Source organism: Cnephaeus nilssonii (genome assembly GCF_951640355.1).
Source record: "Cnephaeus nilssonii genome assembly, chromosome: 8".
Lineage (NCBI taxonomy): Eukaryota > Metazoa > Chordata > Mammalia > Chiroptera > Vespertilionidae > Cnephaeus > Cnephaeus nilssonii.
Genome location: NC_137079.1, coordinates 85,491,413 through 85,506,828, shown reverse-complemented (window position 1 = coordinate 85,506,828; position 15,416 = coordinate 85,491,413). Strand labels below are relative to the sequence as shown.

At 39.7% G+C, this 15,416-nt stretch overlaps 1 protein-coding gene across 1 annotated transcript in view; it reads left to right on the top strand.

Moving 5' to 3' along the window:
• Positions 1-15,416, top strand: part of NUFIP1 (nuclear FMR1 interacting protein 1) — a 49,556-nt gene that overhangs the window by 1,802 nt on the left and 32,338 nt on the right. Inside the window, exons 2-6 of the mRNA XM_079778840.1 lie at positions 960-1,042; positions 2,353-2,451; positions 3,629-3,691; positions 4,701-4,777; positions 14,441-14,533. Coding sequence (XP_079634966.1) covers positions 960-1,042; positions 2,353-2,451; positions 3,629-3,691; positions 4,701-4,777; positions 14,441-14,533 — 415 coding nt within the window. The remainder of the gene's footprint in view (positions 1-959; positions 1,043-2,352; positions 2,452-3,628; positions 3,692-4,700; positions 4,778-14,440; positions 14,534-15,416) is intronic.

The following is a 15,416-nucleotide window of genomic DNA, read 5'->3' as shown; positions in this document are numbered from 1 at the left end:
GGTATGGGGAAACAGTGAGAAAATACACCAGGATCTCATGAAGGACTCTAGGAAGACTTTTGCAGATTTAGAGTAGAGTTGTGATGATTGGAGGATTATTTTTGTGGTGTCAATGTGCAGGGTCTGTTGGAAGAAACTGGCAAACAATTTGGGAGGCTGGTTCAGTAATCTAGGTGAAAGATCAGGGCTTCAGAGTTGGGTCATGGCAATAGGGAAGGAAAAGGATTTAGGACAGTGGTTCTCAACCTTTCTAATGCCGCGACCCTTTAATACAGTTCCTCATGTTGTGGTGACCCCCAACCATAAAATTATTTTTGTTGCTACTTCATAACTGTAATTTTGCTACTGTTAATGAATCGTAATGTAAATATCTGTGTTTTCCGATGGTCTTAGAACCGCTAGCAGGGTCACCTAAGACCTTCGGAAAACACAGATACATTACGATTCATTAACAGTAGCAAAATTACAGCTATGAAGTAGCAACAAAAATAATTTTATGGTTGGGGGTCACCACAACATGAGGAACTGTATTAAAGGGTCGCGGCATTAGAAAGGTTGAGAACCACTGATTTAGGAGAAAAAGTATTTCACGATGTTGTTTTCTGGTGTAAAATTGATGTTGAAAGAGCTGTATAATGTACTGTTTACATTTCTAATGTTTGAAATACTACATTATTGCACATAATGTCTGAAATAATCTGAATTTTGTCAGATTAGCTTGTCCATTGCTTACGTGCCTAAAGCATTTATGGACACTTAATCTTACCACCATGTATTAATTTGAAAAATGTTTATTTGGTAGACTAGTCTTAATCTTCGATAATTTGTTCAAACTACTATTCTTAGAAGGGGCAGTTTACCACTTTTTAACTCAAGTATTTGTGACATAGGCTACAGCAAATAAAACTTGAAATAATGGTTTAGTTGCAAACATTTATGGATCTCTTTTTGTTTTTCAGTTAAACATTCTTATTTTCCACAACAATATGATGCCAAGTTTACTGACTTCAACTTCCCTCCCAGTAGGAAACATAAAAAAAAGGTATTTTTTAAGATGTTGATGAATGTAACACTTTGGTCCCTATGTTACTGTTTCATATGTGTGCTTCTATCGTAACTCTCTTAGTGTTTTGCACCCATTATTGACACAGTGGAGCCTTGCTATAATAAAATCTTTAAGGATCTTAGCTTAAGTAAAAATTTCAAGTGAAATCTTTTTGAGAAATAAATGAAAAAATTATAGATAAAGGAAACGTTGAATTCATTTCATTATAGTGTCAGGAGTAAGTATTATTGAGAATTAGGATTGTAGATAAATGTAAATGTTATTAAACCTCAGTGAAGTAAAACATATAATATATAAATTATATATGGATATTACTAGAAGATTGGTAGGGGTGATGGAATTAAAAATCTTTTGAATGTTTTATAAAGAGGAATAACTCTTGGTTATGTTCAGAAACCAAGTCTTAAAATAGGCTTGCTTTATTCTGATGGTTACAGTCTGGCCTTTCAACTTTTAAAGTATATAAATAATGTTATTATTTTAGAATAAGTTGAGTAAGTTTCTTTATTTTGGCATGAAAATATGTAGCTAATATTAACAAAATATTGTGAAAAACTATATTTATTAACATCTCAACATTAAATATTTCCTATAGAGTTTCTTATTGTAATTTTTTTGTCTTATATTTAAGCATAAAATAGCAAATTGGTATAAAAAATAACTAATCTTTACCTAAATAATTGTTTTTTCCCCTACTGTAGTTTTAAACACATATGATTGTTTTTTCTAAAAGATGAAATGCTGTTTTTACACTAAATACTTATTTCTAGATCATCTTGATGTATGCTCTAGTAAATCTTAATTAGGTTACCACTTTGCAAGCTATTCACTTTTTTTTTTTTATTGATTTCAGAGAGGAAGAGAGAGGGAGAGAGAGATAGAAACATCAATGATGAGAGAGAATCATTGATTGGCTACCTCCTGCAAGCCCCCTACTGGGGATCGAGCCCGAAACCCAGGCATGTGCCCTTAATTGGAATCAAACCTGGGACCCTTCTGTCCACAGGCTGATGCTCTATCCACTGACCCAAACCAGCTAGGGCTATTCACTTTTATATTAGCTCTACTCATATTTAAATTTTTTTGTTGTGCCTGACTTGTCCTAATATCTTTGCTTAAAATGAAAGAAACAGCATTATCCCTTTATTAGTAATGTCTTAAGGAGTTTCTCCCATGTATAAAGATTATGTGAAAAATCAAAGTATGACTAGAAGGATAGTTATATTTTTATTACTGATGAAAGATTTTTCACCGAAAGCCTAATGCCTCTTCATTTTTGTTTGCAGAAAAGAAAAGAACCAGTTTTCCACTATTTTTGTGATACCTGTGATCGTGGTTTCAAAAATCAAGAAAAGTATGATAAACACATGTCTGAACATATGAAGGTAGGTTGTTGTTTTTTTTAATTGATTTCAGAGGAAGGGAAAGGGTGAGAGAGAGAGAAACATCAATGATGGGAGATAATCATCGATTGGTTGCCTCCTGCATGCCCCTACTGGGGATCGAGCCTGCAACCCCGTCATGTGGCCCAACCAGGAATTGAACCGTGACCTCTTGGTTCATAGGTTGACGCTCAACCGCTGAGCCATGTTAGCCAGGCTATCCTGAAATAATTTAACAAAATGGGTATTATTTGGTAGAAATTCTGTGCTTCTTTCCCTTAAAAGCTTATAGTTGATAGAAATGTTTGATGACCTGATAAATTGGGACAGTGACCCTGGGGGTTCGCAGTTTGAGGGTGGAGAGCCCACTGCCTCAGGAAGAGGTAAGATGGCAGCCAAGGAAGGAAGGCCTGGCAGCTGGCAGTATGTGTGGGAGCCTCTGCTCTGTAAGAGGGCTGGCTCTCCCCTCCAGGTGCTTGTGCACCTTTGTAAGTTCTTTTCCTTCTAAGGCTGCCCTTGGCCATTTAATCACACTCTAATTTTCCATGGCCCGTCACACTCCAAAGATGGTCTGGACCTTATTAAGTACTTAAATTTTTTTTTAACCAGAATATTTGAGAAGCAAAGTTAAAGAGAAAGTTCTTAGTTTGGAAAAGATTCTCTTTGAGGTTATAGAAATGCCCCTACTTTTAGGAATAAAGTAAATAGTATGTATTACTGTACTATATACTTTGAAAATGTCATTCTTTTTAAAATATATTTTTGTTGATTTCAGAGAGAAAAGGAGGGGGGGGGGGAGAGAGAGAGAGAGGGAGAGAGAGAGAGAGAGAGAGAGAGAGAAGCATCAATATTGAGAGAATCATTGATCGGCTGCCTCCTGCACGCCCCCTACTAGGGATCGAGCCTACAACCTGGGCATGTGCCCTTGACTGGAATTGAACCTGGGACCTTTCAGTCCACAGGCCAACACTATCCACTGAGCCAAACCAGCTAGGGCTGTCATTTCTTTTTAAATAACTGTTTTGAAGTGATCTTTGTTTTGCTATTGACATAACTATGAGTGACAACACCATATAGATGGGATAACTATGTAATATGACTAGAAGACATCTGTATATGTAGTAATGGGTATATTTAACATAGAAAACATTGAATAGTCTTTTTTTGTTTACTCTTACAGTGTCCGGAAGTAGATTGCTCTTTTAGTGCACATGAGAAGATTGTCCAATTCCACTGGAGAAATGTAAGTTCTTGTGGTTTTATTTGTGTTTTTTCAGTATGTGCTCTTTTCGTTTCGTTGATCTGTTATCTTCACTAGCTCTTCATTTTACATAGCCTAAAAATAACTAATATTTATGCAGTACTTTGTAAGGCAATTTTATATCTATTAATCAATTTTACCCTCACAAACAACTATGTAAAGTAGATAAATATCGGCCCCATTTAAGAGATATAATAATGATTTGCCCAGGTCCTCAGAAACTGATTCTTGCATTTGAGTTTTTTAACTCCAAATTCTATAGTGGTTTTTCTACACCATGCTTCTTCAAATTATTTTGTGTATTCATTATTTCTTTAGCTGCTTCCCTCAATTTTGGTTGTTAGGTCATTAATTTGGGTCTTTAATGTCAGTTGAAAAGTGGATGCATTTACTTTGTAACCAAAATTATGTTACTCCTTTTTTTCTTATCAATAGCACTTATCCTATATAATAAAACCCTAATATGCAAATCGACCGAACAGCACAACGACTGGTCGCTATGACGTGCACTGGCCACCAGGGGGCAGACGCTCAATGCTTGAGCTGCTCCCTGGTGGTTAGTGCTCTCCCACAGGGGGAGCACCACTCAGCCAGAAGCTGGGCTCATGGCTAGTGAGCACAGCAGTGGTGGCAGGAGCCTCTCCTGCCTCCATGGCAGCACTAAGGATTCCTTGGGGGATGTCCGCCTGCTGGCTTAGGCCCGCTCCCCTAAGCCGGCAGGTAGACATCCCCCAAGGGGTCCCAGACTAAGAAAGGGCGCAGGCCGGGCTGAGGGACATCTCCCCCCACCCCCCTCGCCCGTGTATCGGGCCTCTAGTCTAAATATACAGGACATTTTTCTTTAAAGGAAAAGTCATAATAAGGTTGGATAAAATCCACTTACTTAGTTTTAAATTTTGGGGTATAGAGTCTCCATTATCCCCCATAATGTTAAGGTTTAGTCTAAAGCATATATAAGCATCCTGATGTTCAGCAGGCTTTTTCCCTCTAGATGCATGCTCCTGGTATGAAGAAGATCAAGTTAGAAACTCCAGAGGAGATTGCAAGATGGAGAGAAGAAAGAAGAAAGTGAGTAAAGAGTTTAGAACTAGTGAAATAACTTTCTTTTACTGTGGTAAGGCTGAGTACTTAAAAGTAATGACATTGCTCAAGCTGCTGCTTCTAGAAAATCGTACCTCCTCTCTCTTTCAAGTTCTGCTCATTGCTTTAGCCCAGCTGAAATCCTGCCACTTTGGGGATAGTTTTCCTCATTTGTCTACAAGAATATCTTGCCCTTCTTTGAATAAGGTATCTGGTATCTGCTCTGCCTCTTAGCTTAGACATCCTATATTGTGCTCCTATTGATGAACTTTGCATATTTATCTTTTTTTAACATGACTTATAGGCCCTAGCCAGTTTGGCTCAGTGGATAGAGCCTTGGCCTGCGGACTGGGGGGTTCCGGGTTTGATTCCGGTCAAGGGCATATGCCTGGGTTGCAAGCTAGGTCCCCAGTGGGGGGCATGCAGGAGGCATCCAATCGATGATTCTCTCTCATCATTGGTGTTTCTATCTCTCCCCTCTTCCTTCCTCTCTGAAATCGATAAAAATATAATTTTTTTAAAAATGACCTATAGGCTTTACAAATGTAAGAACTATCTTTTGCATGGTTGTTTATACCCCATGGTGCCATAGATATAAGGCATCTTATAAATGTTGATCTATATAAATGGAGCTTGGAAATATTTTTATGATGTATATACTTCTATTTTGGTACTTATAAGTAAGTGGTTGGAAAAATCTTGCCAAGACTTTTTGTTGTTAATCTTCACCTGAGAATATTTTTTCCATTGATTTTTTAGAGAATGGCAGAGAGGGAGGGAATGTGAGGGAGGGAGAGAGAGACAGAGAGAGACAGAAACATTGATGTGAGACACACACACATCTATTGTTTGCCTCTTGCACGTGCCCCGATTGGGCCAGGGATCAAACCTGCAACCCAGATATGTGCCCTTGACCGGGAATCGAACCCATGATCCTTTGGTTCGAGGAGCCGACACTAACCACGGAGCAACATGTTAAATTCATGTGTTAAACTATACTTTCATTATTTTTAAAGAAATTGGGCAGAAGAGAGCCCATGAATTCATTTTGTTTGGAAGTATCTTACAGCTCATTTAGACACCATGATCAAAGCTCACCCTCCCCAGTTAAAAAAATGTATAGATAAGAAGTTATCATTGAAGTTAAATGGTGGCAGACATGTCCAAGGAATACTGCGGGAATTTGATTCCTTTAGGAACCTTGTGATAGATTACTGTGTGGAGCTGGCAACAGAACAATATTGGAATGGTGGTAAATACGAGGAAATGTTAGAAGCCTTGGAACGAGTATAAAGAATGGCTATTCACCAGAGAAATCAACTGCTTCCGCATGTTCCCTCTCCACAGCACTTGTTTTATTTACTACAATGTAAAAATCGAGTCCTGTCCATTTTCACATTGAACTTTTGTTAAACTTTTGTATTGGTCAAAAGAAAAAAATAGAAATTGGGCAGAAATGTGTTTATCTAAGTAATAATTATGGTTGTAAATTAGTAATATAACTAATACTAATTAAACTGCTGTGGTTTTGAACATTAAATTCTCACTACATTGGACAATCACTGAGACAAATCAAATTGATTGTATTTGAATGCAATACTTTCTAAAGTAGCTTTCCCCATAGGTGTGTGAAGTATGCCCCCTTGTGGTGTTGTGCAACTAGTGCTTTAATGGGAAAAAATCTACTGACTAGAGAAACTTAGGAATTTTAAGATGCAAACTAGCTTGGGTAGCATGTGTTTATATAAAGTCCCTGGTAGAAGACTAATTTGACTTTCTAATGTTAGTGAAAAATCTCAGCAAACCTTGCATTTATGTTACATTATGATATCTTTGAATATTTTCTTGACAATAGTTTATCTTGAAAATTAGAGGTAAACATTCAGTATTTGGAAAGGCAAAGATTTTACTATATATGGCCAAGGTCACTGGAAGTAGATAGGTGTAGACTCTTACCTTGAATACTCTCACTCATGAGATGTAGGATAAATATACATGATGTGCCCATGAGACCATAGACAACTGGAGCGTTTTTAAGTTTAATCATATAGGGATAATATTGACTGGTCAAGGGATACTTGGAGTCTCTGGAAGGCAGGCCATCAATTCGTTTTGAAAGGCTTCTTGTAAGAGGGCTAGTGCCTGCCCACTCCTCTCCATTTATTTTAAGGTATGTTATACATACAGTGAAATTCACCTCTTCAATGCATAGTTCTGACAAATGTGTATATCTGTGTAATCACCACAGTGAAGATGAAGAATAGTATTCTGTCACCCCAAAACATTCCCTCATCGCCTTTGTGGTTGACTTCTCCCCCATCCTTCAGTACCTGGCTACCACTGATCTGGTTTTCTGTTCTTATTTATATTTTTGCAGAACATTATGCTATAAATGACTAGAGGCCCAGTGCACGAATTTGTGCACAAATTCGTGCACGGGTGGGGTCCGGCTGGCCCGGGCCCCAATTGGGGTGGATTGGGGTTGGGCCTTTCGGGAGGAGGAGATGGAAGGAGGTTGGCTGGCCGGCTGGCCCGCCTGCCCCGATTGGGGTCGGATCAGGGCCAGGCCGGCTGGGGGAAGGGGCTGCGAGCGATTGGCCGATGGGGCCTGCCCCCGATTGGAGTTGGGGGGCCGATTGGGGGTGGGGCTGGCCATGGGGAGGGGCTGTGGGTGGTAGGCCAGCCGGCCCTGCCCCTGATGGGATCGGGGGCCAATCTGGGGTGGGGTTGAGCAGGGGGAGGGGCTGCAGGAGGTTGGTGGACTGCCCCCACCCCCTGTTGGAGTGGAGGGTGCGATCAGGGGTGGGTTGGCCAGGGGGGAGGGGCTTCGGATCTATCTAGGTGGGGCGGGCTGATCAGGGACCGGCTGCCCTGGGGGAAGGGAGGGGACATTTGGCCCTAGACCCGCTCTTGGTTATGGTGGGAGAGTTTGATCTGGAGCAGGCAGGCCATGGGGAGGGGCTGCAAGGTTGGCCAGCCGGCCCCACCCCCTGATCAGTCATGGTTGGCTAGTCACAGTGGGCGTCATAGCGACTGGTTGTTATGGCTGTTATGGTTACTGGGTTTTTATCCTATCTAATAATAGACAGATATGCAAATTGACCACACCTCCGACACACCCACAAGCCACTCCCACCATCCAATCAGAGCAAGTATGCAAATTAACCCAAACCAAGATGGCTACAGCCACAGAGAGCAAGGTTTCCTAGGTAACAGAGGAAGCCAACCTTTCCGCCTGCCCTTCCAGGCCTAAGCCTCCACTCAAGCTACAAAGTTTCAATTATAGAAGGTAAACAAATTCAAACAAATGGCAGCAGAATGGAGCTTTAGAGAGCAGGCCAGGGTTGCCGCCAGCAACAGGGGAAGCAAAGCTTTCCGCACACCCTGGCCGGGCCCAACCGCTTAAGGCAACAAAGTTTCAATTATAACCCCAACACAAATGGCTGCAGGCCTCGGAGGGAGCCCCAGGCTTGGCTCCACTCCAGGCTACAAAGTTTCAATTGTAGAAGGAAAATAAATTCCAGATACCAGGGCCTCCGCTTGGGTTGCCAGGGGGCGTGGCCGGCCTGCAAACCACCACAGGCCCCTCGCTCAGGCCGCCCCACACCCCAAGGGAACCCCCACCTGATCCGGGACGCCCTTCAGGGCAAACCAGCTGGCCCCCACCCCTGTACCAGGCCTCTATCCTATCTAATAAAAGAGTAATATGCGGATTGATCATCACTGCAACACACAATATAGCTGCCCCCTTGTGGTCAAAGATCCTGCCCCCATGTGGACACAAGATGGCCAGCAGGAGAGTGAGTTGGGAGGCACCCGTCCTGCAAGGGAGGGCAGTTGAGAGGGACCAGGCCTGCAAGGGAGGGCAGTTGGAGGTGATCAACCCTGCAGGAGAGGGCAGTTAGGGGTGACCAGGCCGGCAGAGGAGGGAAGTTGGGGGCAAACAGGCTGGCAGCAGAGTGGTTAGGGGGTGATCAGGCTGGCAGGCAGAAGCGGTTAGGGGCAATCAGGAAGGCAGGCAGGCAGGCAGTTGGGAGCCAGCAGTCCTGGATTGTGAGAGGGATGTCTGACTGCCCGTTTAGGGATCCGACTGCCCACCGGGATCGGGCCTAAATGGGCAGTCGGACATCCCTCGAGGGGTCCCATATTGGAGAGGGTACAGGCTGGGCTGAGGGACAACCCCCCTCCGTGCACGAATTTCGTGCACTGGGCCTCTAGTATATATATAAGTACCATACTGTCTGTAGCTTTTGAATTTGTCTTTTTAACTTAGCACAGTGCATTTGAGATTCATTTCTGTTGTTGCATGTAGCAGTAGGTAATTCCTTTCTATCGCTATTATTCTGTCCCATATGGGTGTCACATATATGAATATACCACAGTTTGTTCATCCATTTCCCAGTTGAGGAACATTTGGGACATTTCCAGTATTTGATGATTATGAATAAAGCTTTCACAAACTGATGTTCAGGTTTTTGTTTAGAACATGGGTGTTTATTTGACTTAGGTAAATACCTAGGAGTTATATTGGTTGGTCATATGATAAGCATGTTTCATTTGTAAGAAACTGCCAAAGCTTTTAGGAGGTGAGGTTTAAAATCAAGTTATGCCTAGTTGGGCATGGAAAGCATTCACATCACATAGGATGGCTAGGATGCAGTGGTGCTTGTATCAGTTAAGATTTTGCTCCAATAAATGGAACAGCAACCTTACTACTGTGGCTTAGCACAAAGAGGTTTATTTTCCCCAGGTAGAAAAGGTCCAGAGCTACTGTTGCTGCTCAGCAGCACCATTAGGCACAGGCTCTTTCCTGTAACTCCTTAGTAGGTGGTTTCATTTTCATGTCCCCCAGGAATTTCTGCATATCCAAATATTAAACCCACATTCTAGGCAAAAAGAAGAGAAAAAGGCACCCATAGTCGAGTTTGCCCCTATTCATTAGGAAAACAGTAGCTTTGCTTTTAGCTCCCAACCAGGAGACTTCCATGTGGCTCTCATTGAAGTAGTTGCTTGGCCACCTTTAGTGACAGCAAAGTTGATGGAATATCCCCAAACAAAATTGTTAAGGAAAGGGGAGAAGAGGGAGTAGCATTTGCCTAAGTGCTTGGTGGGATTGTTGAATTTTAAAACTCTTAAGAGGTACTTGAAACTCCATTCTGAATAAATGATAGATGAGCAAGTGTTTAGTATGCTTATTGGTGATTCTTTTTGTGTAGGATAGGTGGGGGCAGAGGGGAGAGAGTCTAGTTGTAGTTTCTAGAATGTAATCTAAGTGTACTTTATTAATAAAAAGTATGATAAACATTTCTTTTGGCATATTTGATCGATTTCTCAAAAATACACTAATATTCTCTCCACTAGCAGTTTTTTAAAAACCTATTATGAAAATATATTTACTTTTAAAATTTATATTACCCTCAATTTAAAAAAATGTTATTTGAACTCCTAAAAAGAGTACATTTCACATTGATATGGCAGAATAGTTCTCATGTCTTGAATTTTATCTTTCTTTTGAGAGCTACATTCTTTCTGAGGAAGCCATTGTATTTTTTGACAGGCAGGAAAGAAAGACCACTTTCCACAACCTGCAAAAAAAGCCAAAAACAGTTCTTTTTTTTTTTTTTTAATTGATTTCAGAGAGGAAGGAGAAGGAGAGATAGATAGAAACATCAATGATGATGAGAGAGAATCATTGATTGGTTGCCTCCTGCAAGCCCCCTACTGGGGATCGAGCCCACAACCCAGGCATGTGCACTTGACCGGAATCGAACCTGGGACCCTTCTGTCCACAGGCCAACACTCTGTCTTTTGAGCCAAACCGGCCAGGGCAGTTCTTAATTCCTGACCTATGAAGTAGAAATGCTGTGTGACTTGGCATTAGAGAAAATGAGTGGTAGAGGTTTATCTCTTAAGCCTCTGTTTTAGAAACATTGAGACATGTTTTATAGCAGATGGGAGTCCACTAGGTGGCGTAGTTTTGTGACATTTATTTCAGTAGTTGCTGTAGGTCAGGAAATCCTTTGAAATTGTGTCCCCAATTATTTCAGAATTCCAACAGAGGGGGTCTGCTCCTAAAGAATGCTACATTTTTTTTGAAGTTCAGAAAGACTTTGAAATAAAAATATAGTTGTAGGGCTTGTGTTGAAGCAGTTGTGGGTCAGTGAGAGTAAAGAGGAATTGTGTTTTTATAGAGAACAGGATTAGGGGAGAAGTCACTTAAGTGGGTGGTAATGTGGGGATAAGGAAAAGAAAGCATAATGTAACCAGAGTGATATATGCTAAAGTTATGGTTGGCACAGTTCTGCCCATTTATTGACTCTAGTGCTTAAGGATTGTCACGGGAGGTGTAAAGAGAAGGTAAAGAGGTGGGATGAAATGAAATTGGAAGAAGAGAGAAAAAGGGCTTATGGTTTCAGGGCCAGTTCCTTTCCGGGTATTGGGGAAAGATGGAAATACAGGAGGAAAAGAGATTTTAGCAGATAAAAATAGAGAAGCCAACTGTGAAAATCACTTATTCCAGTGTTTATAAACTTCGTAATATCCTTTTTTTTAAAAATTTCTTTATTGATTAAGGTATCACATATTTGTCCTCATCCCCCCATTCCCATCCCAAACCCCTCCCCACGCATGCCCCCACCCCCCTGTTGTCCTTGACCACTGGTTAGGCTCATATGTATGCACACAAGTCCTTTAGTTGATCTCTCCCCTTTATCCCCACCCTCCCCTACCCTCCCTCTGAGGCCCGACAGTCTGATCCATGCCTCCTTGTTTGTGGGTCTGTTCTTCTTCATCAGTCTATGTTGTTTATCATTTCCCCTAGATGAGTGAGATCATGTGCCACTAGAAATACACTTATGAGAACCGAAAATGAGACAAGCAATAATGGTTATGCTGAAAGGCAAATGAATCAGTCTGTAGTGAGTTTCTTTCTGGGTCATAATATCCATTTTTTAACAGGAGATACTGGGCTAAGTTTTATCTGTATGTGATTGTGCAGTGTAATACAGTTTGTGATTTTTTTTTTCAACAGAGTCTGAATTGGTTAATTCAGTTGTACTACTTAGGAACCTGACCTGTGACCTTCATCAAAGCTCCAGGCTTATCTTTATTCTTATATCTCAGTATTAGTTGCAGAAGGGGCTTCCTGATTGTTGTGTGTGTAACTCTGTCTTATATTTCTGTATCCCTGTTTTGGGATAATTTGTTTCATTTCATCCCACCTCTTTACCTTCTTTTTACACCTCCCGTGACAATCCTTAAGCACTAGAGTCAATAAATGGGCAAAACTGTGCCAACCATACTTGAATATGCCAGAAAGAGAAAGTGAGCTTTTTAAAAAGACTTCCACCAAAGGAGTTTCCACAATTTCTAGATGTCTCATATAAGGAATTCATTTCACATCTCACCTAAACCACTTGCTATAACAAACATTTACATTCTTTGTTATTGAGAATCTCTTAAGTAGCATCTGCTTGTGTGTATATGGTACACTTGAGTACCAAATCTTATTGTTAGCATATGGCCTAACACAGTGGTTGGCAAACTCATTAGTCAACAGAGCCAAATATCAGCAGTACAACGATTGAAATTTCTTTTGAGAGCCAAATTTCTTAAACTTAAACTTCTTCTAACGCCACTTCTTCAAAATAGACTCGCCCAGGCTGTGGTATTTTGTGGAAGAGCCACACGCAAGGGGCCAAAGAGCCGCATGTGGCTCGCGAGCCGCAGTTTGCCGACCATGGGCCTAACATGTTAAGGGTCTGCAGTACTCAGAAGAAAAATCTTAAGGAAACATAAGTAGTATGAATAAGTGAATTTCAGAGATATGAAGGGTATTGAGTAGCTATGAGTTGCATGCCTAGACACTGGAGCCTGTGAAAGTCATCACCTTTTTTCTCATTGTTTCTGCTTTTGTATATTCTGTCTTCAGATTGAGAAAAGCTACCATCCTATCTGTGAGACTGTTTATTGTCGCACCTCTCCCTCTTTTAAAAGCTGCAAATAATTCCAGTTCTTTTCATCTTTCTTCAGAGGTTTTATTTTTTATCCTGCTAATCATCTTTGAGTCTCTTCTGAATCCCTTCCAAGTTTTATTTTTCCTCAACCCTCCTTTTCAGTTTAGAAATACGAAACTGGACACAGTGCCGGGAGTGTCTAACCACTTTGGAGTATCGTGAGAGGAAGATTTCACACTTGAACATGTGCCAGAGGCCATTTCACATAACCTTAGATTATGTTTACTTTCCAAAAGTGTAGCCTTATGGTACTGACTGCTGTCAGATTTTTATCTCATGACCTTGATCTTTTCTTCTTATGTTTATTTATAGCTTGTGTATTCATCATCTTTTATTTATGGAGTTTATTTTTCTTAGCCGAATAGATTGCTTTGCACTGTCCTCATTGAAATTCATTGCCTTTTTTTCTGATTACTTTACCATTTAATGTCATTTCAATTCCTATCTTCCAATGTGGCCAAACAATAGGCTTCATATTGTCTGTGTTATTTAAGTCAGTGATGCAGGTTTTAACAAAAAGTAAATAAGAAAGGAAGAGGTAAAAACAATGGCAGAATAAGATTTGTTGATGTTTCTTAAAATTCTCTAATAAGCAGCTTGGCTGAGTGATAGAGATCTGTTTGTGTTTTCCTCCTGTGGTTTTTATACTTCTAAGATCTACTCTCCTACACAACTGTGCCAGGGAACAAAGAAAGCTTTGTCAGAGCATTTTATCTTGCACACTGCTGTCGAACTCAATCTTAATCACTGCCTTGTACTTTTCTCTCCCTGTTCATAACTTGCAGTGGCTCTCCATCTCCACTGAATTAAATACAAACTTTCTAGTCTTCCATTGAAGGCTCATTTTGGCCTCAGCCTCTCTATCTGGTCTGATTGCCTGTAACTATGTTTCATACAGAATGAACCACTTGTCATTCCCTGGATCTCTCTCACACTTTCTGAGGCCTTGGTTTGTCTGCATTGTTTGCTCTGCTTAGAACACTCGAAAGCTTTTCTTTCTGATTTGTCGATTAACACCATTTAAGACCAGTTTCTTTCATGTTCCTTTCTTTCTGGATTTCTCTAGCTCGATATGATCTTTTCTTCCACCCTCCAATCTTTATATTCTTTGGCGGTAATTACTATATTTTGCCCTTTGTTAAGGCTGTTTGTGTGCTTTTCTTATCCTACCTGGTGGACTATCTTTTTTGAGAACTGTCTCTTCCTCATCATGATAACTTTGGATGTACCTACTATGTATTTGCATAAGTAATTACATACTTATTTTTTTTTCTACAGGTACGTACACACTAAATAGTTGAATTGGACCAGTTTGAGCACATTATGTGATATATTTTATTTAAATTCTAGTGTAAAGCTCCTTACTACACAGACTGGTAACAAAAATTGTGGACTCACAGTTGGTCTACACTTTGAGTAGCATTGTTATAGTCAACTTTTTTCCCCCTTAAAATGTTCTAGAAGGAATTAAAGGTTTATATAAATTTTATATAAACCTTTTATGAAGGTTTATATAAATTATCATTTATCGTGTTAGTCATTAAAGCAAGATTGATAAATATAGCAATTGCTTGATTGTATACTTACAGTTGTTTTCTAAAAGTCCTCCTATAATTTTTTTAACTTTATTTTGTAGAAACTACCCAACTCTGGCCAATATTGAAAGGAAGAAGAAGTTAAAACTTGAAAAGGAAAAGATAGGTGCAGTATTGACAACAACACAGTTTGGGTAAGTTCCTTAAAATTGTGTGCATTCTCACTGTTTATTTTAAACAATTACACTTATAAATAAAAAAAGAGAATATACCAAAATCTTAAAATCTCTACACTCCCAATTCTGAAATATTTGCTTTTATACTCTTTTGCTTAAAATTTTTTTAAAATAATAATTGCCCTATATTTGTATGGTTTTCAGAAAGATTTATAATTAATAAGCCTTTCCTGTCTTTGTCTCCCAGCTAAACAGTTTTCCTTCAAAGACAATCCATTTTGTCCTTTCACAGATATCCCATATGTATATGTACACAGCACATAGATAGTAATCTTTTTTTCTTTTTTCACACTATGCTACATCTTGGTTTTTAGCCAAATAATATACTTGTAGATTGTCCCATATTAATATATAACAGGTCTCCTCATTCTTTAAGGATGTGTAGGAAGCGTAAGGATATCCCACAGGATCTTTTTTTTTTTTTTTTTTTGTAACTATTGACAGACATTTAAATTCTTATTAATCTTTTACTAGTAAAAAGTTGCCATTATTGCTCTATACATACATTTTACACATGTGCAGGTATTTCTGAGGATGGATTCCTAGAAGTGGATTTGCTGTCAAAAGATATGTGTATTTGTAATATTGATAACTAACTGCCAAATATCTATCATAGAAGCTGTTCTAATTTACTCTTTTACCAGTAATGTATGAGACACCCTATTTTCACTATCCCTCACCTTCATAGATTTTTATTTCAGAATTTTTTCGTTTTATTTTTTAGTGAAATATATTTTTAATATAAGCAAAATATACAAATCTTATATGTACAACTTGATAGATTTGTGTACACACACAAACAACTATTCACCTAATAATGCATTTAGGCAATTTTGTCATT